Source organism: Salmo trutta, chromosome 34 (genome assembly GCF_901001165.1).
Source record: "Salmo trutta chromosome 34, fSalTru1.1, whole genome shotgun sequence".
Taxonomy (NCBI): domain Eukaryota; kingdom Metazoa; phylum Chordata; class Actinopteri; order Salmoniformes; family Salmonidae; genus Salmo; species Salmo trutta.
In genome coordinates this window covers 9028689-9053394 of record NC_042990.1, presented here as the reverse complement: position 1 = coordinate 9053394, position 24706 = coordinate 9028689, and the positions used below count along the sequence as shown (strand labels likewise).

Below are 24706 nucleotides of genomic sequence, written 5' to 3'. Positions count from 1 at the left end.
CAGTGTAAATAAAGGTCAGAAATCCCCCCCCCCAAAAATAAAGAAAATAAAAAAGGGATGTATAAAGTCCGTTGTAATTAGCAAACAGCCTCTGGTTCTAAAGCAGGGGAGAACGTCCCCTTAGTTGTTCCACCTGGCCAAGACAGTGATGATGACGTAATCCAGGTTTGAGGTTCTTTCAGTTCTTTGCTTTTTTTTCTTCTTCAAACTTCTTCTACGTCTTTACTTATTCTAAATTGACACTGCAAAAAGAAGAAGACATCGAGCTGATCAATGGATGACCTTTTCTTCGTTCCACAGTTTAGCCATCGTGTTTCTATTCTAGGAGAGTTTAGGTACAAGACATAAACTGAGTGTGGAAAACATTAAGGACACCTGCTCTTTCCATGACATAGACTGACCAGGTGAATCCAGGTGAAAGATATGATCCCTTATTGATGTCACCTGTTAAATCCACTTTAAAATCAGTGTAGATGAAGGGGAGGAGACAGGTTAAAGAAGGATTTTTAAGCCTTGAGACAATTGAGACATGGATTGTGTATGTGTGACATTCAGAGGGTGAATGGGCAAGACAAAATATTTAAGTGCCTTTGAAAGGGGTATGGTAGTAGGTGCCAGGGGCTGCTGGGTTTTTCATGTTCAACAGTTTTCCAGTGTGTATCTAGAATGGTCCACCATTTGGACGTCCAGCCAATTTGACACAACTTTTGGAAGCATTGGAGTCAACATGGGCCAGCATCCCTGTGGAACGCTTTCGACACCTTGCAGAGTCCATGCCCAGACGAAATTAGGCTGTTCTGAGGGCAAAAGTGGGGGGGTAAAACTCAATATTAAGAAGGTGTCCTTAATGTTTTGTACACTCAGTGTACAAAAGCACTGGTAATACCAACACTGAACAAGCATGCATGATTACTCCTACATAAACAGTTGGCTAATAACTGGTATAAGCAGTAATTAACAAGTGCATACATTCACTCTGTTTGGCTAAATCGATTCATATTTCAGTTTGCGCGATATCCACGGCGTAAAAATGACAACGCACGTCGCATTATTGCATTCATTTAAAAGCAACGATTTCATTTATTCTAATCATCATACTGTCAGCAAATCTGCAACATAATACAATTCGGAAAAGCTCATCCTTTCACACCAGACCTTGAATATCACAGTCATAGACTCCTGAGGACTAGTCTCCTACAGCCCTTCGTTAGGTAAGGACCTGCGAGATCACACTACATTAACATCAACTTCGAGAGAATAGACATGTTTTGACTTCGACAACAACAAAAAACAGCTAGATGGGACATGATGATGAGACACACCATATGGATGGTACTGACACCGAGAGACGAGTGTCAGGGGAGAAGAGTAGGTCTCATAGTGAAGACTGGGCCTCGAGAGGAGAGAAAGGAGGGGAGAAGCCACAGATGTGAGCAGAGTGGGGGGTTGCCCGGAATGGGAGTATCGTTTCGAAATGGGAGGAGGAAAAAAGGAGGCAAAGCTAGGTTGGAGGCCCTAACAGTGGAGTCTCTTGTGCTGAAAAGTTAAGGGTGCCTTTAAAAATCACTCACTGCCCTGGGGGCCATTTGCATTCCGTTTCCTGGATGCAGCAATTAAGAAGGTATTGACAACAGCTGATCACCTCTAATGTGATGCTTTCTAGGCAGACCCATCGGTTTCGACAGACACGCCACTCGGCCTGGCTACAAATAGGGAGATGTTATGAGCCTGTTCGGTTCCATATGGAACAGAGAATTCCGAACATGTACACTGCCTGAGCATCTGCATATGCCTGGCCCCTACCGCGAGCACACAGGTCTTAAAGAGACAGCGCACACGCTGGCACACAGCGTGTTAGCGCTACACCGACCCCCCCCCACTCGCTCCCACCTCCCTCCCGCTCTCTCTCTGCCAGTGAGTGGGCTGGAGCAGGCTCTCTCAGAATAGCACTGCAGCACTGAACGAGAGGAAGAGTGAGAAAGGGAACGAAAGGGAAGGCGCAACACCGTCCTCCACTTTCTCTCCATGTCAACACACATCCGTCTATCCATTGTCTTATCGATGCCCTCCGTTGTACAATGGGCTTTGCTTCGCCTCTCCTCCTTTCCCAAGGATCTCTCCATCTCGCCCTCCTTCCAGGCTGCTCAGTGTCCACCCCACCTCTTGTTCGTCCACCCTACCCCACCTTTTCTCCCCATCTCTCTCTGGACTGAGGCATGCTGGTTCGAAGGGCAGTCCACTAGGACAGTGAGCAACAGCGTCCTTTGTAATTAGGTGTCAGCGTGCATAGGCCTCCGAAGACAAGGCATCATGAATTATGGAAGCAACTTAATTACTGTAGACCCATTACTGACTCCCCTTGATAGTTAACGATAATTACCTTTAATACTGGGAAATGTTGTAGTATTGTTGACCATTATTTAACTATTGTGGCTGTTTCTTAATGTGCCATATCATGTAGCATTCATTGAGTTTAGTCTATAGGCTCTTTGTGGGAGATTATATATCGATAAGCCTCCCACTGCTGAGGTTTTGGGCAGCAAACATGTGCCTCTATGTGACAATGTTATCAAGGCAAAACCATATCCATACACATTAAAGTTAGGCAGGCTTGGTGACCATGAGCATTATGGTACGGCTGGTGTGTCGACATTTGCATTCATGTGGCGTTGCTCATGTCGGGAACAAGTCACACAGTCATTGTGTGTCTAGGCCAATTCACACACTTCCATTTTCTATTGCTGCTAGATGACTTCATTTATGGGGGGGAAACGGACAAGATAGACACAAAATGGGAGGGTAGTTACGGTGGTCGAGGCGCAAAGAGCGAGACCTGTTCACGTGCGCGTTTCATTAGGCAATGTTGCAGCACTAAACAGAAACAAAATGAAGGAACGACTTACCTGCGTGTCGCTGGTTGTATTCAAAGGGCAATAAGATGATGATCCATTTTTAGATGCGGTCGTCAGGCCCGTCACCATGTTTCTTTGAAATTAAACAAGGGGAAAAATAATATTGTAGCACATCAATTGTTGCCAATACAATAATTCCAATATAAATTGAGTACAAATGGCCCTACACTATGCCACATCACAATAAAAGCCCATAGACTGGAGTTCACACGCGGCTGCGCTGGTCTCTTCAAAATATTAAATAACTACACCAAAATTGTATGTGGTGTCATATGGTCAAAAATAATTGTTATAAAAATACGAAAATCAGCACTCAATTAATAATTAACTTCCATCCTAAATTGCGAGAGTCGTGTTTATCTATCCACTCGAACGAGGCAGTGGAAATCCGTTTTCAAGCTTTTGAAGTTATGCAAACAGGAGAACATTAATCAGATTTTGTTCATTAAAAAGTGTTCAAAAGGTAGCTTTACCGGATGTCTAGTAGTCCATTCACCAACATTGGATCTTAATTGTGATTCCCGGAAAATAATCGATCATGCCTACATTTTCCATTGTAATTCCAGGTGAGGATGAAATTAATTTGTCTCGAAGGACATGCTTCTCTCCGAAAAGACATAGAAAAACACACAATAATAAAAAAAAGAGAGGGAGGTCGTCTGAAAATATATTTTCTGATATAATTTTGTTAATCACATTTTGCTATTTCCTTTTAGCGGTGACTATAATCCTCAATGCGCTCCCCCCTTTGCTATAGAGGTTCCACCGCGTTGATAAAATTCATAAAAAGTGATTGCTTTCACAAAGGTCCGCTACACTCGATGCTCATTCATTGATAGGACAGTATGGTAGGCCTACTTGTCCACGTTTCCATTTGTTAAGTGAGCAAAAGTATCTACCAATCGGTGACACGCTTTATTCCTAATGAGCTATTTCTTTCGCGGAACCATTGGTTTACAAACGAGGATGGAATGGAATGGTTTAAACGCATGCACCAGGAGCGAACACGCACACGCCTTCAAAAAGCAAAATGTTTCTGTTCTATGTGCACAACAAAGCTCATTGCAAATAACAGTGGAATGTAAAAATCTAAAACACTAGCAAAGTGATGGGGGAAAATTGACACTGCGTTACAGCGTTTCATGGGGAAATAGATAGAGAGGGAAGAGTCTAGGATAATGCAGTGTCATTAGTTGCCTTGACAACCATGCCCATGTATTTCAGCTTAATTATGAATTTGATGGAAATTAGCAGATGCTTGTTTCCTTCTTCCCAGTCATTGCCCCATTCACTAAATGACGTCATCATAAGAAAAAAGGAAATATGCAAATATTAAAAAAACTTCAATTTGTTGCACAAACTGTTCCCAAATTCTCTCAGGCACGCCTTCCCTCAGTGACAGATAAATTACAGTACCCTGTAGGCTACATAAAATAGAACCGAACAGAGCAGAATAGAAAATAATATGCATCAAAATCTACCATAAAGTCCACCATTGGTGGGAGCATTATTATGTGACAGAGGCAGCAATATTTGTCAGTACAGCAGAACGGGAGGACTGTATGGGGTCTGTGGCACCACAGATGGTCTTCTATAACATGGTACACGGTGGCTCTTAGAGCCAAGGTTAGGCAACTGTCCAAATCATCACTTCTCACCAGTGATTACTCTGAACGTCAATATATCAATGAATTAACCAAACACATGATCAATATTGCCTCCAGGAGGCTAACAAATATGGCAATAGTCATTTTAACAACAAAGGTAAGTGCTGACCGGACGCTTCACAAATGAAAACTCTGAAATTGCATCTGAATGAAAATGTCCAGAGACTCACGTTTCACTCCATAATAGCCATTTGCGGACAGGCTAAAAGAGAACCCTTGTGAACCAGCCACAGGAAATACTCCCCCCTGAACAGGAAAGGGAGAATTCTCAGGGGTGTCTACAGTCAATGGGTAAGTCCACCTATATGAAGTAGACAGGGTGTCCGGTGTTGCGGGACTGCACCTCACAATGACAATGTGTAGACTTTGGGCAATTTCTTACTTTGTGTTGTCTGGTAGTCTTAGATCCAAAGAAAGAGAAATGTTTGGCAAGTTCTTGAGGGCATTACAAGCCTGTTGGTGGCTACGCCAAAACATACTGATATGAGTACGTTGGTCAAAAAGGTACTGTAATGGAAGATAGTAATGGCTGACCTATTATTCACTTCAGGCTTTGGACCCGTCCCCTTTTTTGGCATAACTACAAAGCATATGGATGTATACAGTATATTTTCTTATCTTTATTTCACTAGGTAAGTCAGTTAAGAACACATTCTTATTTACAATGACGGCCTAGGAACAGTGGGTTAACTGCCTTGTTCAGGGGCAGAACGACAGATTTTTTACCTTGTCAGCTCAGGGATTCGATCTAGCAACTATTTCGGTTACTAGTCCAATGCTCTAACCACTAGGCTACCTGCAGCCCCAATATGAACCGTTAAACAAATTAGCATTAAAGGATCAAATCTGGGTCACATGACGACAGCGATAACGACAAGCTCCCAGATGTGACGTGAGTGTGTGTGTGCACGTGGGAGAAAGTTAAGGCATAAGGAGCCTTTCCTCACCATTTGCGTCACTTCCTCCATTCCATGTCTTGAGGGGCAAAAGAGAAGCATTGTCGCCATCGCTATGCAGGCCTCTCAATAGTAGACGTGCCAGACCTCTACTCAGTCAACAGTGCAGGATGACTCAAAGTGTCCTCTGGCCAGGATGGAGTCGGTGTGCGTCACAAGCACACACACACACTTTGACACACAGCACCTTCAGATACACAGGGCCAAGCACCTCTGGCTCCCAAACATCTCCACGCGATAGTCCATGACCAGGTGAAATCATTTCATCAAGTAGCATATGCAGAGCCAGTCTCCCGAGAGAGCCCCAGCAGCCATCTTGTTGTTGAACACATTAGCAACCATGTGTTGTGTTGTGCTGCGTATATCATAAGGTATGTAGAGACAGGAAGAGGAAAGCATAGGCACTCAATGGTGCAACGTAAACACAATGAAAGGGAGGGGACAGACAAAATTGTATGGTCAAAGTGGTAACATTTGACTTAAAACCAGCAGGTATGATGCATTATGGTGCCGTTATAATGCATTGAAAGACTTATCATGAGCCTGCATGGACCCCCCCCCCCCCCCCCTTAAGATATAGCAATACACATTATGTAGTCACACCTTAAAAAGGACTACACTTCTACGACCCAATGCAATATTCATGGGTAGTTCTACCATCTGATTGAAGCGACTGGTGCATTTTGCGTGACTTTATTCTTTACTTGAGTAGGGTACTCTATTTGACAGAGTACTAGGTCTCTACCTGGAATAGGTCTTCTACTGAGGTGACAATCGAAGCAGTTACCTGCTGTTCCAGACTTAGGAACACTACATGCTAATGCTAGGCTCATGCACTTAACTCACACCACCCTGTAAGAACAAGCTCTTTAAATGGGGCAATCTGCCGTTGCTACATCCGTTTCTGTACTTATCTACCCATTGCACATTGAAGAATGGTAACTTCTGACTCATGAGCTTACTTCGGTCCTACTCCACCAGAACCCAAAATACAAGCTTGTTTTACTCCAATGTTTGTAAACGATGTGATTGTAAACAAACATGGTTAGAACTATACGTTTGATCTCATGGCTCGTCAGTCCTTGCATCAATTGCTCTAGGAATTTGAGTGGCTAAATCTTTCCAGCCCCACCCCTCAGCTGTGGGGCAAATAGTGGCATGTAAACCGCTTTGTTATTGTTTGCAGATTGCCCCTTTAATATTTGCATGTGGTAAATGTAAATCCCATGTAGTGTTCAGTGTACAGCACACTTAGACTATGTGCGGTCCTAAAAAGTTATTACTGTAGTAAAACTGTACTGTTATAACAAGTAATAACGCATTATACTTGTCTGCTACCCAAATTTAAGGCGCTCAAAAGGTTTATGAATATGATTTTTAAAAAAAACAATACTTCTGAAAAGTAATTATTTTATTAATATTTTACAATCCTTTATTCATGGTTATGGTTCATATTTACTTAATTTCTCAGCTCCACTTTGCAAGTGTCATGCTGTCCAGAAGACAACGACAAACGGAAAGGATGAAAATGACAGTCTATACAACACGCTTTCAGAGGGGGAGAGATTCACATTTCACCTCTGGATGACTTCTCTTCCCTTCCGCTCGCCAAATAGGTAAAGATAACATTTAAAACAGCAGGCTTGTCAGTGAATGGTGCCCCGACAAGTTATTTTCTTAAAAAAAAAAAAAAAACTGGGTCTCACTTAGAATTTAAACGCTTTCCATCTCTGAGATGACATAAGCAAACGAAAATGACAAAACTTAAGATTGCACTCCAAACATTGGAGGATAGTATTTTTAAAAAGCCTTATAGAAATGAAACAAATGGCCATTAAATGGGAATAGAAAGCCTTATTGGGGCAGACAAAACAAAATTGCCCGGAGGTGTCAGTCTGATTTGTGTGAGGTTTTTTTGTGCTGCAATGGAGCTTCTGATGTGGTATATTTCCTCACATAATGATCCATCAAACACTTCCTGAGAAAAGGAAATATCTACCTGGTGGTTGAAGTGAATTTGGAAGTGCAATCACAATTGATTTGTACATCATCATCAAAGTGACGGGAACAGAAATAATGAATTGTTATTACTAGGGCAGTCTTGAGTTTTATTGTAAAAGCCCGCCTCTGGGGTGAAAAACACCTGTAAACTTTCTCTACAGACGAGACGCTTCAGTGCTGGTGTGGTTTCGGTTGCCGTTGACCACAGCAATATAAACGTAATGTAACGTGGGACAAGAATGAATTGGTTACCATGTTGTACTACAGCAGTCTTTATGGCAGTGTGGTCAATGCTGGGTGTACCCAAGAGGCAGCTATTAGTTTAGTATTAGGGTGGGGCTGGTGACCCTGAAGAGAGGATTCATTTGGGCTAAAAACATGGAGTCGCCCCAATAAGCCCTTATTGTAGCATGGAAATGCTACCGTTTCCCTATCTAGTCTTTAGCTTGTGTACAACCCAGCGATGACCTGACTGCTGTGAAACGCTTTGGAACCATCCCGGACCCAACATTCCCCAAGGGCTCATTTGATTGGCCTTTCTCTGTGCCTTGTCACTTTTTTTTTTTTTCTTTTTAAATTGGACTGCCATACTGCTGGGAATTAAGACGGATTTGACCAATTATCTTTGGTTGTCAATGAGTGGTAAGTGTGTTTTGAAGAAAATAAAAAAAACAATACAGAATGCGTTATCAACCAAACATTATATGAAATCATGATTTCTTATCTGTCCAAAAAAAAAAAGAAAAAAAAAAAGGATCCAGTTCAGGTAAGAGATTAAAAGCTTCAATCTAAATCAAAACGGCCTGATGGGAAAAGAGGGAGGGGGTTTATCACTGTAGGGGTGTGGCGTCGCAGGGCAAAGAGGGAGGAGCTCCAAATGCATTATGTTGTTCTCAGACTGGCTCAGTCTCGCGTCTGCATCCGTCCCTCTTCCCAGTGTGTTGAGTTCAATCCAGGAATGTCGACAGTAGTCCACCCTTCTTTTATTCTCCTCCTCTGCCTTATGTCACTGGAGGTCTCGGTCTTCAAGGTACCTGTACTCAAACGTGAATCCCTCCTTCTTCCGTTGTCCCCACTTCTCGTAGTCAAAGTAAATGTACGTCCCCTTTAAAAGACATTGGAAAAAGCACAGCAATGTTAGTGAAAATCCTTAATTTGACAAAATCTTTAAATATGGGTTATATTTCAATGGAGCATGCAACGGAAAATGCAAGTGAGTGTTTATTATTGGACAAGTCAAGGTAGTCCCTTCCTGTTTCAATCTGTTTTCTTCCGTTTGGTGCCCAATGAACACGACCCAGGTTGCGGTCCAAGGAGTCTGCAGTGTGTAGAGGGGGGCGAGCTCACCTGCTCAAACTCATCTGTGATGGTCTTGGGCTCTTCGTGCCTCTGAAACCACATCATGTACTTGGTGTGGAACCGCCATGACTGCTTCTTCAAGGCCTTGGCTGCCAGATACTGGGCCTTAGTGCCCTGTGGAGAGAACACAGAAGGGAATATGCTACGATTATGTACACAACCATGTCCAAAACATGACAAGGCCTGAAGATTGAAACTACACACACAGCCATCTTTCTCTTCAAAAGTAAAACCATGAAAATAAATCAGTGTCTCAGTCACACAGTAAAGCTTGTTTTGTCACATGTAGACACACACACACACACACACACACACACACACACCTCTAGGTAGTAGAAGATGAAGAACAGTGTCTCCGTGGACAGTCTCTGGTAGAACTCTACAGAGTCGGAGTGGGGGGGTGGCACCTGGTGGTGGAAAGGCAGGGTGGGACACGGGTTCCTCATCAGGTACTGCCTGGAGGACCAAAACAGTCACAATAGGGGATTAAATACATGCCTTTAGTCTCCAAAGCAACAGTGCAGAGAAGCGATACAGATATCTCCCAAAATGTAAGCCTGGGGTGAATCTCAAAAGTATTTTCCTTGAGTACTCATGTCCTCTCCAAAATGTGAGGGGGAAAGCGAGAAGACTTGAGATTCAACCCTGGAGAATCTTTGCGGCTTCAGATTGCCTTCATGTTCGTACCTGATCCTCTCTGAGTCGGAGGGGTGGGGCATGTGCGTCCAGGCCGACTCCTGCATGGCCTGCTGGTACAGCTGGTCTTTGGACAGGGGTACGGGCCCCAGCGGGCACACACCCAGCGATGGGGGGATGCTGACCTCCGAGAGCGAGGGCTGCTGGGGGGCCGAGGGAGGCCCTGGAGGCGCTGTAGTGCTGGGGAAAATGTCTGAAGCCACAGAGAGAGAAAAGAGAATTAGGAGAAGAACAAATAAAAATAAAATAATAATAATAAAAATAAAAAAAAAGAGTCTGGTCTGAAAGGATTAAAAAAAAATTTTTTACATTGTTTTTACAGGGTCAGCCATAGTAGGAGCCCCTGGACCAAATTAGGGTTAAGTGCATTGCTCAAGGGCAGACAGATTTTTCACCTTGTCGGCTCAGGTATTTGAACCAGCGACCTTTCGGTTACTGGCCCAACGCTCTAACCACTAGGCTACCTGCCGCTCAGTAACAATACCATAAATAATTGAAAGGTGTTTAGAAAGTCTCCCAGTCAGCAACACTTAACACACTACATGATGTTCTTGTTGTAAACTGGAAGATATAGCAACACATTCCAAGACTGAATCAATGGACCAATTGAGTCTTTATGTCCAGTTGGTTGCTCACCTGTGGTGAGGTGCAGAAGGGGCAACTCTCCCTCCATTGCTGAGCCCAGTGCCGCTTGTTCAGCCATGGACTTCACAGTGCTCAGAGGCTCCTGGGGCTGAAAGTGCGAAAGGGGTTAAACCAACTGAGTGAGAGATCAGGAAATCTGAAGTCCTCCCCGTTATGGCTCAGGTTAGTATTTGGGGTTGATCCTAGATCAATGTCTACGGCCAGGGTCATTTTTACATGAAGCTCCTTGTGTTTTTCCTCACCTTCATGCTTTCAGAGGCCTGTGTGTAGCAGAGCGGCCCGTTGAGCATACTGCTGCCTGAAGGTTTACTCTCAATGTAGGATGGCGAGGGAGTGCTGGTGGGAAGGGTCATGGACCCTAAAAGGCTGGGGCCACTGTCTTTACTGGGTGGGTAAGAGAGACATTTGTTGATTTGGTTTTAAGTGAGTTTGAATAATTATAACCATACAGTGAGATTCACGATACAAGATACCATAGGATTTTAAAAAAATAATTTTTTACTCACAGCTGATTGGTGGTGGAGGTCAAAGACGAGGGTTGGCTGCTTTGTAATTGGCTGGCACTGTTGAGGGCGGAATCTGGTGTGCTGTCTGCTACTACAGCACTGTAACCTGGGACAGAGGAGATTGTAAACCTCCCTCTCAAACAGAACTCTGATAATACTGTACATAGGTGATATTCATTTGGTTTGGTCTACCTTATAATCTGTACAACCCAATTCTAGGTTGAACAACTACTCTAGACAAAACAATTCCCCAAAAAATGCCATGGATGGATATAACCAATCAACAACAATATAAGCGGCTGGTAAGTCAAGCTTACTAGTGCTACCATTCTGCTTCTGTCCACTGGGCAGCCTTGCGATCGCCGCGCTTCCTCCTCCGATGCCCACGCTGTTGCTTGGCGCTCCTGATCCAGAGTTCCCTCCAATGCTTCCTATAGCTCCCAGGCTGCTTCCAGGGGCCAGGCCTCCTCCTATGGGACTGGGGGTCACCAGTGGAGGGCCCTGGACTGTCGACTGTCCTGAGCCAAGGCCCAAGATCCCACCACTGACACCAACTGCACCGGGCACAGAGCCCAACAGGCCTGTGGATCTGTCGCTGACGCCGTGTCCGCTCACCGCTCCCACTGCGCTGGAGTTAGTGCTGCTAGTGCTCAGGCTGCTGATTTTTCCTGCAAGGGGGCTTCCTATGGTCCCGGAGCCTGCTGCTGCCGTGGCGTAGGGGGCCGAAGTGGAGCCCGCCAGGAGACCGGCCATGGTGTTTAAGGACGCCGGCATCCCTGACAGGCCAAGGCCCGACATCTGGCTGACGGCCGGTGACCCACTCATGCCGCCTTTACCAAGGCCCAAGCCCAACCCGAGCCCCAAGGTGGAGCCCGGAGAGGGCCTTGACGGAGCCTGGGGCTGGGTGTTGGGTGTGAGGGCTGTGCTAGAGATGGCAGGCGAGGAGGCGGAGGGGCTGGGGAGAAGGATGTTGTTCGACGGGCTGGAGGGGGCGTTGGAGGAGAGGACTGAGTTTCTGGCCTGCTGCGTTTGGTGGTGATGCTGCTGCAGTTGCTGCTGGGTAGCGTCGCTGTAGCTGCCAGAGTTGGAGAGGAGACCCCCCATGTTGCCCAGGAGGCTGTTGTTGTTGCCCCCGGCGATGGCCTGGCCGCCTCCGGCCATGGTCACCATAGAGGCCAGCGAGGAAGAGGCGGCTCCCGAGGAGGCGCCAGAGGCAGATGATGAAGAGGAGGAGGACGAGGACGACGACGAGGAAGACAACGACGAAGAGGGGTTGCCGTTCTTGACAGGCGACTGAAATGGAGTAAAAGACATACTTCAAAACCACTTCTGGTGCAGCACAGCTGAAGGAATATAGACGGAAAGGTGCAAAGTTTTGAAGACCATAGACCCAACAAAAAGCAAGCGACTCAGACAGCACGGTTTACTTTGCAATGCATCTTACCTGACTGATTTCACTGTCTGTCGAACGTCCCCTTTTCTTGTCATCTTCAGAGTTCTCCTGGAGAAAAAAAGAAACCCAAAAATAACTCCCAATCAGCACCGAGCTATGACCACCGGTTCTAATTCAACGCAAAACATGTTATGTACCGAAATTAAATCAAGTGCTGTTCATATTGAGGCTCAATACAAACTTCATCCGCTCGCTTTCATCCGTTTCTCTAAACCCCCTCTGATCTGAGAGCGAGGGACCACGGAGCACCCACTCCAACCCAGGAACAAGGCCGTACTATACTCTGACAGTACGGCATGAGAGTGGGCGGTTCTAAAGAACGGGAGAGCAAGTAGGGGACACAACGGAGACAGAACCAGGGGTTTCCTCACCGTAGTGTACGTGGCGGGGATGGGCGAAGAGGAAGTGGTGGAGGTAGGCGTGCCGCTGGAGATCTGATGGAAGAGATCGTCGTCCAGGAGCGATTGGCCCGGCGGGGACGTGGCCACCAGCGACCCGGCTAGAGAGACAAGAGATGGATGGGGGGAGACAGAGGGAGAGGTAGCTACATAAAAACAAAAAAAAGTTGCATAAGGAAAAACATTAAGTGGGCAGTTATACAGAGACAACAGGATCAGAAATGATAGAACGTACAGTATTGCAATAACCAAGCCATCATAAATTATACACACATGGGGTCTAAGATATGCAGTACACACGCACATTCAGGAATAAACACATACATGGAATAGTGATGTCTAGACAAAGTATCGATACTCTTTCCATGGCTTTTGCCAAGGAAACACTATGGTCCTTTAAGAAACGGCTTTAGGTAAAATAGTGCTATAGATTTTATTTTTCTACAAATGTGACTTTGGGGTGGCTGTTTCCAACATCAGGACTGTTTCCTCAGGAAATTGTCCGCTTCCTGTTTTATTTCCTTGCCGTGATTACCGTCCTTTGTAGTATCAGTAGCGTGAGTATCGCGACGAACACCACCACGAAGCACCACTTACGGAGTTCCTCGAGATCCAGGTCGTCGTAGAGGAACTCGTTCTCCTCGAAGTCGGGGTCCTGCGACGAGTCCATGTAGTACTCCACGTCGTCCTTGATCTTGCGGATGGAGTCCACCGGCAAGGTGTCGTTGTCCAGCATACGCAGGATGGTCTCCAGCATCCGGATGTGGTACCGGTGCTTCTCGATGAAGCGCTTCAGCTCTTCGATGCGGTCCTGTTTCTATAGCAGAGATGCGCGTGTAAGTTTATGCCTAAAACTCAGTGTACGCATTCAGCGCAGAATGTGCTATATGCATGTGTGGAGGCATGGAAGTGGAAAACAGATGGTACCTACTTTACATTAGGTGCATTGGGTAATGCAGCGTGCCGAGAAAATAAAGAGATATATAGGATGAGAGATGAATTTAGAGTTAGAATGACATCATCTATAAAGAGAAAAGACTTTCGTATGGAAGAAAACAGAGAGAGATGGAGGGGAAGATATGGAGAAGATGCACTATAGACACACAAAAGTATGTGGACACCCCTTCAAATTAGTGGATTCGGGCTATTTCAGCCACACCTGTTGCTGACAGGTGTAGAACATTGCATGGCTTTGTGGTCAATCTCCATAGACAAATGTTGGCAGTAGAATGGCCTTACTGAAGAGCTCGGTGACTTTCAACATGGCACCGTCATGGGACGCCACCTTTCCAACAAGTCAGTACGTCAAATTTCTGCCCTGCTAGAGCTAGAGCTGCCCCAGTCAACTGTAAGTGCTGTTATTGTGAAGTGGAAGTGTCTAGGAGCAACAACAACTCAGCCGCTAAGTGGTAGGCCGCACAAGCTCACAGAACGGGACCGCCGATGCCAAGCGTCGGCTAGAGTGGTGTAAAACTCGCCCCAATTGGACTCTGGAGCAGTAGAAACGTGTTCTCTAGAGTGATGAATCACGCTTCACCATCTGGCAGTCCAACAGACAAATCTAGGTTTGGCAGGAGAACGCTACCTGCCCCAATGCATAGTGCCAACTGTAAAGTTTGGTGGAGGAGGAACAATGGTCTGGGCTGTTTTCATGGTTCGGGCTAGGCCCTTAGTTCCAGTGAAGAGAAATCTTAACGCTACAGCATACAATGACATTCTAGCCAATTCTGTGCTTCCAACTTTGTGAAAGGCTTTTTCCTGTTTCAGCATGACAATGCCCCCATGCACAAAGCGAGGTCCATACATAAACGGTTTGTCGAGATCGGTGTGGAAGGAACTTGACCGGCCTGCACAGAGCCCTGACCTCAACCCCATTAAACACCTTTGGAATGAATTGGAACACCGACTGCGAGCCAGGCCTAATTGCCCAACATCAGTTCCTGACCTCACTAATGCTGGTGTGGCTGAATGGAAGCAAGTCCCTGCAGCAATGTTCCAACATCTAGTGGAAAGCCTTCCCAGAAGAGTGGAGGCTATTATAGCAGCAAAAGGGGGACCAACTCCATATTAATGCCCATGATTTTGGAATGAGATGTTTGACGAGCAGGTGTCCACATACTTTTGGTCATGTAGCGTAGATAACATATGGTGCGACTACTGACCTCTTTGTCTCCCTTCTTCTTTCGAGTCTGGACTGAGAGGGACTCTACTTCGCTCTCAAACTGGTCCACCTGCATGTTCAGAGTGTCTATCGTATTCTGATGGACGACAGGCGAGACATTCAATGATTTAAACCAACACAACAGCCATGATCACACCAGAACCAGTCATTATGCAGCGTGGTCTATGCAAACACTTGAAAACACCAAAACCTATTTCATAGGTGAAACTATTAGGGCTGGGACGATACCAGTATTGTGGCAAGGAAACAAAACACAAGCGGATTTAAGTTCTTTAGGAAAACAGCCCTAATGTTGAAAAAACATTTTTCAAGCTAAAGCACACTGTTTTGCACACAGCAGGTTTTAAAGGACTAAAGAGTTTGGTCTGCTTGGTGTTTTCAATTTTGCCATGGAGAAAGTATTACAATACTGGTACTGTCCTGGCTCTGGAAATTACGCAGTAAAGCAAATTCAGATTTGGACATTTAACAAGTCTTATGTACTTTGAAATCCAAGTGCACTGCAATGAATAGGCATAGCTTGCATGATGAAATCCCCAAGTCATTAATGTCATGTCATCAGACCATATTATTGCCAATAGAAATGAGCTCATGTTGTGTGAAACAAATGTTTTCAATCAAATGTAGTGCTCACCGTTAGCCAATTGCCGACCTCCTCCTTCTCCCTTTGGGCCGGGTCCACCTTCTGTGCCAGGCCCAGCCCCTCTTTCGAGTAAGCCTTTGTCTTGGTCTCTCGTTCCACGATCTTGAACCGCTCCATTTGCTAAAGGGGAGATAGCAGGAAATGGTTTATAAATCACTACAGGTGATACGTTCTCTTTGAGAGTCCATTAGCTGACCACATGCTAGCTATGCCAGAGATCAAAAATCAAAAAACTTTTGGCTTGTGAAAGCAGACGTTTCCACCTGCTCACGTCAAAGCATTGGACTAGTTGGCGATCAAAATAAGGTCGTGTTAGGGCATACCGTAGCAAAACTTTTAGAAATGTTATTCAACGGAAACCCAAAGGAAGCATTTTTTTTTGTTTGTTTTTTTGGGGGGGGGGGTGGCAAGTTCAGATACTACCTTGCGGTTTCAGACCTACTGAACGTGTGCCTGCTGGGCACTGTGGGTAGAGATTAACACGGAGTCCTCACCAATTAAAGCCATCCTCCAATAGAACGCTTCAGAGGGACCGCAGCAGGTGTACCGATCTCCCAATTAGGCCAGTGATTACTCCATTTGGACACCTGTGTGCTTCCTTGACCAGTAATGCTGGATATACTCCACTAGGTGTTCTCAGAAGAGGCTCCACAACCTCTTGACTTCCACAAGCAGAGTTCGGTGCAGAATTTGTATGACGTTTTGCTAAGGCGAATGCTTGGAGGCGCGTAAACCCTGCCAAACACGGAACATTGTTTCAATGCATTTCCCTAGAAGTCAGCAGCCCCAGTAAGTGTAGTAATATGCGTCATCCACACAAGAGCATGCCAGCAGCACCTTTGTATATAAGATTGATAGTCCCCCTGTGTTAATCTGTTAACAGTATAACAAGAAGCTAAATTAAAACCCTATCATGAAGCCTGTGAATGCTTAGCAGAGCGGTGACTATTTGCTAAATGTTATTCATGTGGCTAACTGTTCTCCTGAGGGGGGCCTGGCTGTGGATGGAGTCTCCGCCTGGATATTTAATCCACCTCAGCCCTAGAGTGGACTGATGAAGCCTTCATATAGATCAGGGTAGGGCTCTGTGGAACTGGAACCTGAAGGGTACATTCTAAATGGTACACCACTGTCATTTGGGACCGAGACAAAGGGGGCTAACTGCCTGCCTTGAACAGGTGTCGCCCCATTACAGTAAGTACCTACAGTAGGATCCTACCTCAATACTACAATACGTATTGGAAGACAAGCTGGGGCTTCGATAGGTGCAACTTCCTTCATTTATCATATCTGCGGACCATAAACTGGGATATGGGGGGGGGGGGGGCTGCAAAAAACAGAAGCACATTATGCTTAGAGGCATTTCCATCAAAGGACCCATGAGCGCCAACATGTGAAATTCATAGCAGGGTTGGAGTCAATTCCATTTCATTTGCAGTCAATTCAGGAAGTACTCTGATTTCAGTTCTCATCAATTAGGAACATTTCTACCTAGAATTCTAATTAGATTGACCCCAACCCTGCATAAGAGCATATCAAACAGGGTGTCAAATGAAAGCCAAGAGTCTATATTTTTGTTTGGGTGAAATTGTTTACCATCTAAGTTTAAGAAATGTTACCAAAAACTCATTTCTTAAAGATATTTTCATGACTGAAGATAAAGTTCACAGAAGTAACTTTTAATGGTAGACCTACCAATTTCTTTTATAGTGATTTTACTGATATCCATTTTGTTTATGAATTAAGTGATTAAAACTCATAATTAACAGAATTAACCCCCCAAAAATCTGTAATTCCATTATGTTCAGCTCATAACTGTTTTCTGTCTCTGTTGGCTGGTGGTCAAACCAAGAGTGTTAAAACAGTCTAAGCCTGGACAACCCCTCCCTCTCCAGGTTAATTTCACCTCTCCCAGATCTTACTGATACCTACCTATGAGCCCCCTCTTTCCATTGACTTTAACCAGCATCCTCACCCACTGAGCATCGACCAATACCGGATGTCCATGGACGTTTAAAAAGTAGTTGAAATTTGATCAGTCCACCCTGGCCTTGATGTTAACGTCTACAGACGGACCGGACTGGACCAAATCTGAACCCATCATAGACTTACGTTTAACAAGTTTGGACAGTACAGTAAAATACAGTAAAGAAAAGTAGCATGCAGTATATTGTACTGTACTGAAATCCGCTCTATTGTGCTGTCCAAACTTGTAAAACATGAAGAGAACGACATTCATATCCATAATTATGCATTTCTGTGTAGTACAGGGACCCGTGATGTAATTCTGTTACCGGGTGTAAAGCCACTTCACTTACTGTACTTCAATCCCATAGCTGACACCCCATTCTTTTTGCAGACATCTTTAAATCTTAATTCGGAGCAGGTATTTAAGAGTTTTTGGAAAATGTGGTCGCATAACCTGAGATTCTTCAGTGGAAATTGTTAAAAGTAGTCTTTGTGCATAGAGGTGTATGGTTTATTAAACTTGGAAATCAATGGTTTTTGTTTGGCATACATTTTAAAAGTGAAAAAAAAAATATGGTGTAATTCTGTTACCATGGAATTGCCCTCAGCTAAACAAAGTGTCACAGGTGTGAAATGCAGATGATTAGAGATCTGCAGTAGACTCAATATAAACCAGGGGTCGGCAACAGGCGGCCCAAAACTGCCCCGCAAGTGATTTTATTTGGCCCCCCAAAGTAAAACCTTTTTTGGGGGGTGGTGTCTGTTCCAAAGTATTCGCACAAAGATTTTTTTTATTTTTTTAGATGTGTCTCAATGTAATCAAGGTATGAAATTGTTATTTTCAAATCAAATCTTTTGGGGCTTAGTTGTGGTCAATTTGCAGTGTACAAATTATAATTATGTTACGGCCCCCTGACCACCCGCTCTGACAAATCGCCCCTCGCGGCTGAATCTAGTTGCCTTCCTCTGATAAACCTTACTGCTAACAAGAGATCTAGTATTCACAATGAACATGGCTTTGAATACACACACAAAGGTAATATTAAAAGTCACCATTGTTTGTCTCAATTTGTATTGGCTGATCACCACAATACAAAAGTCACATCGAGTCCTCATATCCAAATGTCCTTTTCAACATCATCGCGTGTATCTTTTGGCTTAGTAGCACCACATTTCAGGTCAACCAAAACCTCACAGATGCTCACACACTTAGATACAAGACCCTAGATCCAGAGGTTAAAATGACATCTCATTGTGTTAGCAGGTGCGGTCATTGAAGCTGCCTGAATAACGTCATCAACGCACTGTGGTTTGGTAAGCCGCGCTAAGCACAGGTGTTTATACCAAGGGTTTTCATACCAAGGGTTTTCTCAGTATGCGGCTAATGAACATGTGTTCCCACACACTCACCGTCTCAATGAGTTTGCGATTCTCCACTAGCTGCCTTTTGTCTTTGATCTCGTTGGAGGCCACCCACGTCTTGATCTGGTCTCGAAGACGCTGGGGGGGGGGGGGGGGGGGGGACAGAGCGGGAGAGGAAGAGACATAAGTTATCTTATTGAAAGCATGCTGTGGCTTGCCCTGTGAGATCAAGTATGGTTGACACGCACACACATAAGTTTGGTCCACATGGACACGTTCAGAAACAAAAACACAAAGTGGACACCCAGATGCTTTCGCTTGGTTTAAAGGATAGCTGACCCTCATCAGATTTAATCAACGCATGCATGTCTGCACGTACGTGCACACACACACACCTGTGGGCAGGCTAAACCATATAACACTAGTAAACATTGTTTTGACATTTGAGGAACATCCCAAAACCCATGTGTTCTCAAGCCACATAACAGTTGAGAACCCTAGCGTTGTCTTGTGTCCCACCTGTAGTTTTTTAATCTCTTTCTTGAGGTCGGCTTCATACTTCTCCTTCTGGTTAGCATTGGCTGCATTGTGAAGCTGTGGTTTGGAGGGGCACAGTCACACAAAGTACACTCAGACAAACAGTATCTCTTCCCAAACATATTTCATATAAAGTCTTTGTAAACAATGTAGCCTATAGCTTCACAATATGTCTAAAACTAGCGTGGCAAATTCAATCTCATGGAGTGTCAAGCCTAGCATCCATAGCTTAGCCTCTGTCTATACGTTTTAGTGATTAGTCTACATTCCCTCCCAGTCCCATCATCCCTCAACTTTACACCAAATCAAGTGGCGGGGCTGCCACTGTGCCGAAACACCCAACTCAGGAGTGTGGCTTTAAAACGTGTTCTTCTTTGCTTTACACACTAACAAACTGTTACTTCTCTGTCCCCACGGCTGTGAATAAATGTCTACAACCCTACCAAACAAGGCGTGATGCAGTATTTAAGACCCTGCATATACAATGGATGTTAAACGTTGAATAATTTGGTGGACCTTCGTACGGTCAGCACAAAACATTCCAACAAGCAAAGCGCTGGGGAGGCAGCGCTCATCTTCCATATCTGTACCCAGTTAGCACATGTTTTCAGATCAACACACAAACATTCTTTTAAAATTAAAAATGAGATATGGCTGTTACCTTTTGCCAAATGTCTTCAAACTGTTCCACGCCTTCCGTTACTTTTTTCAAACATCGATCTATTTCACCTGGGGAAGGGCATAGAATAACAGGGAGGTTTGGGAAAGAGAGCCGCGGCTTCAAAAATGAAATCCTTCACGACGCATCACGTCAGGATGAATAATGTAAAGTCCAAAATGCGAAGCGCTCCCTCTCCTCATAAGCAACACCGCTTTTACAACTGTGGCTGGCAGGCTCATCAATGATAGATGCAGTAAAAGCTACATGTGTCACCCCAAACCTGGTTAAAAATGCAGTGCCACAGGCACTGGCCACGATAGTCTTAATTTAAGAAGGTTGTCTCCGCAGAGTAAGTCTGACTTTGGCCTTGCGCAGCCTTCCTCCTAAACGTTGCTTCTGGCTTCATATTTGTGGCATCACAACCCTTTTCAGTAATACAGTGCAGCACTTTTCTTACTGCGATCACATCCGCGCAGGACGATTTGATCACAGTAAGCAGAGTGCACCATACTGCACTGTAGCGTGACAGATTTAGAATGAAGAGGTAAATCTCTACCTGAATGGATAGAGATTAAGTGACATTTCATCTGTTGGCTAGACGTGCTTCATAGAGAAAACACGCATGCCGGGAGGGAATGTAGTGATGGACTGGGTGGTGGATGATTGGCAGGTGGTACCATTCTGATCGACCATTTGGTAACCTCACCTTGAAGTTTCCTTTTATCAGCCATGACTGTTGACTAGAATGCTTTCTTCATGCCTTACTTCTTTCACTGTAGAGAAAAAGAAGTCTTACGGTGTGATTAGTCATCTCTGGCAACGCTTTTACACTACATTACTTTTTCATAGCATGTTAACTCGGCAACGAAGTTAGCAGTGTGAAATCCTGGGTCGTATTCGGTAGGGCACAGGCACACCACAGTAAAACGTTTAGCAAGAGAAGATTTAAAACGAGCGTTTGTTATTGGACAAGTTCAGGTAGACTCCTGCCTGTTTCAGTCCGCTTTCTACCGTTTGCTGCCTAATGAATACGACCCAGCTTTCCACCTGGGGAGAATGTTTCCCACATCTCAATGTGATGAAGATGTATAGTGAGAGCATGCACGGCGCAGGTACATGGCTTCCACATTAGGCTACCGCTTCAAAACGGCCAGCATGCAGAACAAAGTTTTGATAACTCAAGATTAATTTCTAATGGTACAGTATTCGACTTTCAACTCAAGTTAAATACATTAAAAAGCATTTTGAATGAGACACCTCTCTGATGTACACCCTGGGGGCATCGTCATTACCTTGTATCAAAGTGTCTAGTTATTAAGGATTAGTAGATAGACCATAGTTGACAGTCTGACTTGTGACATCTTACACATTGTCATCTCCTTGATGAATGGTGCATGTAATTGGGTTTAGACATGGGTCCTTTAATAACAAGGCATTTCTGACCATTTCAAGAAAGGGAAAATTACTTTTCAAGGGGGGCCTCACAGAAACATATACTGCACAAAAATATAAAAACGCAACATGTAAAGTGTTGGTCCCATGTTTCATGAGCTGAAATAAAAGATCCCAGAAATGTTCCATACGCACAGAAATATTATTTCTCTCAAATGTAAGGTGAATGCACAAATGTGTTTACATCCCTGTTAGTGAGCATTTCCAAGATAATCCATTCACCTGAGAGGTGTGGCATATCAAGAAGTTGATTAAACAGCATGATCATTACACAGGTGCACCTTGTTCTGGGGACAATAAAAGGCCACTCTAAAATGTGCAGTTCTGTCATACAATACAATGCCACAATTTTGAGGGAGCGCGCAATTGGCATGCTGACTGCAGGAATGTAAACCAGAGCTGTTGCCAGATAATTGAATGTTAATATTTCTACCATGAGCCACCTCCAACATCATTTTAGAGAATTTGGCAGTACGTCCAAACGACCTTACAACCGCAGACCACGTGTAACCACGCCAGCCCAGGACCTCCACATCCGGCTTCTTCACCTGCGGTACGGTCTGAGACCAGCCGTAGCTTATGCCTGGACAACTGATGAAACTGTGGGTTTGCACAACTGAAGAATTTCTGTACAAACTTTCAGAACCTGTCTGGGAAGCTCATCTGCGTGCTCGTCATCCTCACCAGGGTCTTGACCTGACTGCAGTTTGGCGTCGTAACAGACTTCAATGGGCAAATGCTCACCTTCGATGGCCACTGGCACGCTGGAGAAGTGTGCTCTTCACGGATGAATCCTGGTTTCAACTGTACTTGGAAGATGGCAGACAGCGTGTATGGTGTCGTGTGGGCGAGCAGTTTGCTGATGTCAACATTTTGAACAGAGTGCCCCATGGTGGAGGTGGGGTTATGGTATGGGCAGGCATAAGCTACGGACTATGGGCAGGCATAAACTACGGCCAACAAACATAATTGCATTTTATCGATGGCAATTTGAATGCACAGAGACACCGTGACGAGATCCTGTGGCCCATTGTTGTGCCATTCATCTGCCGCCATCACCTCATGTTGTTGTCCGTTTCAGCATGATAATGCACGGCACCATGTAGCAAGGATCTGTACACAATTCCTGGAAGCTGAAAATGTCCCAGTACTTCCATGGCCTGCATAATCACCAGACATGTCACCCATTGAGCATGTTTAGGATGTTCTGGATCAACATATGACAGCGTGTTCCATTTCCCCCAATATCCAACAACTTCACACAGCCATTGAAGAAAAGTGGGACAACATTCCACAGGCCACTATCAACAGCCTGATCAACTCTATCCGAAGGAGATGTGTCTCTCTGCATGAGACATGGTCACACCAGATACTGACAAGTTTTGTGATTGATGCCCCTACCTTTTTCTTTTAAGGTATGTGACCAAAAGATGCATATCTGTATTCCCAGTAATGTGAAATCCATAGATTAGGGCCGAATGAATGTATTTCAATTGACTGATTTCCTTGAAATTGTTGCGTTTATATTTTTGTTCAGTGTATGATTGTTTTATTGTACAGTACAAGACTCGTTTTGAATGTGTCTGTCAATCAATACCATAACACAAGGGAAACATCACAAGAGGCAGTAGATTGCAGCTAACCGATTTAGCTAGCCTAGCTACATGAATTGTAGCCACTGAGAGGCGTCTGGATACTTTGACATTCAGACAGTGCACGTGAGTTCAAAAATGTAATGGGCGAGGCAGGTTACTTTGCTGAGCATCACTTGCTACTTTTTTTGCGACAATGTTAAACGTCCACGCAGCTCGGCTAGTTTCCACATCTGGATTGGGGGGAAACGATCGCTTATTTAAAAACGTGAGCATTAAAGAAACACATGTTACAAGCAACATAGATTACTTTATAAGCTGTTTCTATTTGTCAGAGATAAGCAAACAAGTAGACCACTTCAACACCTGAGTAACAAGAACTTGTCGGCTACAAAATTGCCGTGCATTATTGCAAAACTTGAATTTCCTTGGAAAACATATCAGCCGAACCCATGTCAATTTGGCTCTGTAGCGGATATGATAGCCAGCTAGTGGATAACCACCGGCTAAGCTATTAGTGTAAGACAAATTGGAAGGGAGAAGAAAATGGCACATAACTAGATCTGTTTTAGTGTACGATTCATTTACCTGGATTTTCCGATTAAGCGTTTCTTTTATTAGTTGACCCCACTCTTTTAAATCGTATTTTCCCAAGTCCTCACGCTATTTTTCTAAATTGTATTAATTATTTTCGCCAAACAATCACTCCGCACATCCAAGATGGCTACCAGGAACACCTCCTCCGCTGTTGTCCTGATGGACTGGAGGCCCGCCTCCCTTGCAAGCGATTGGATCTTCGTCCTCATTTTTGCCTTCCACTGGGTAGACTGTCTGTCCGTCTAGTGGGATAGATTTACTACTTCCGCACAGGTCGCACTATGATTGGTTAACTTTGAAAGGTGAAAGGTAACATGAGTTCTCAAACCTCGCCCCCTTATGTTTTGATCCCTGTCCCTAACCAGTAACACTGACCAGCAAATGACAAGAAAACATGATAATAAACTGAGCCGACAGAAAATCTATTGATAATATGAGCTGTAATAGTCCAAGTGTAGACTGCCATGTAGATTATTAATTACAGTGCAATATGAAATCATTCAATGCTGTCTTTCATTAATCAAATGGCCAACATGACTGAAATGAAAGACGTTGCCAAAGCAATATTACAATATATAGTTTTCAAAACTCACTGAATAGAACTCTGGGCTGGCATTGTCTTTTTTTCCAACCACACTGGAAGGCACTGGGAAATTAAAGACAGATTCAAGCCTTTGCCCATTTGGGAACACTTGACAGCAATTCAGAAGTAACTTTAGCTTGAGAGATTACATGAATCTAGATTTTATTTATATATATTTTTTACCTTGATTTAACTAGACAAGTCAGTTAAGAACAAATTCTTATTTACAATGACGGCCAAACCCGGACGACGCTGGGCCAATTGTGCGCCGCCCTATGTGACTCAATGACGGCCGGATGTGATACAGCTTGGATTTGAACCAGGGACTGTAGTGACGCCTCTTGCACTGAGATGCAGTGCCTTAGACCGCTGCACCACTCTGGAGCCTCATTGATACACATTGGTTTTATATGGAGTCTCTGGACACTGTTCCATCACACCTTTTCCATTCACCATAAAAAACATTCCTCCTTGGAGCAGAACCCAAATAGTTGCCTCCATAAAATACCAAGGATGAGCCACACGCACACTAAAAT

At 44.4% G+C, this 24706-nt stretch overlaps 1 protein-coding gene and 1 long non-coding RNA gene across 8 annotated transcripts; both read right to left on the bottom strand.

Annotated features, from left to right (window-relative positions):
• Window positions 1-202: 202 nt before the first annotated feature.
• Window positions 203-3677, bottom strand: LOC115173493 (uncharacterized). The gene is made up of 3 exons (XR_003871616.1): window positions 3386-3677; window positions 2904-2985; window positions 203-242 (listed from the first exon to the last, which is right to left on the bottom strand). It is a non-coding gene; the product is annotated as an uncharacterized LOC115173493 (long non-coding RNA).
• A 3251-nt stretch (window positions 3678-6928) lies between these two features.
• On the bottom strand, window positions 6929-23765 carry LOC115173491 (CCR4-NOT transcription complex subunit 3). 7 transcript variants are annotated; one of them, XM_029731615.1, is made up of 18 exons: window positions 23579-23765; window positions 20653-20719; window positions 19947-20014; window positions 19268-19342; window positions 18797-18886; window positions 15410-15538; window positions 14756-14851; window positions 13191-13410; window positions 12567-12739; window positions 12187-12243; window positions 11069-12035; window positions 10743-10848; window positions 10479-10620; window positions 10228-10324; window positions 9583-9784; window positions 9219-9351; window positions 8884-9009; window positions 6929-8641 (listed from the first exon to the last, which is right to left on the bottom strand). In XM_029731615.1, exons 2-18 carry the CDS (start codon window positions 20675-20677, stop codon window positions 8543-8545), a joined length of 2805 nt encoding a protein of 934 aa, XP_029587475.1. In that variant the 5' UTR covers window positions 20678-20719; window positions 23579-23765; the 3' UTR covers window positions 6929-8542. The 7 variants fall into 7 exon arrangements, with proteins under 7 accessions (XP_029587475.1, XP_029587476.1, XP_029587474.1 ...); XM_029731616.1 differs by having other exon boundaries at window positions 11060-12035; window positions 12567-12694; XM_029731614.1 differs by having other exon boundaries at window positions 11060-12035; window positions 13191-13404.
• Between the last annotated feature and the right edge of the window lie 941 nt (window positions 23766-24706).

Excerpts from the sequence above, each read along its gene's own strand:
- LOC115173491 (XM_029731613.1), bottom strand. The coding sequence starts at position 20,677 with ATGGCTGATAAAAGGAAACTTCAAG. Across the intron at positions 20,015-20,652 it reads TGATAAAAGGAAACTTCAAG|GTGAAATAGATCGATGTTTG; the intron begins GTGAGGTTACCA and ends GCCCTTCCCCAG. Across the intron at positions 14,852-15,409 it reads AGGTCGGCAATTGGCTAACG|AATACGATAGACACTCTGAA; the intron begins GTGAGCACTACA and ends GTCGTCCATCAG.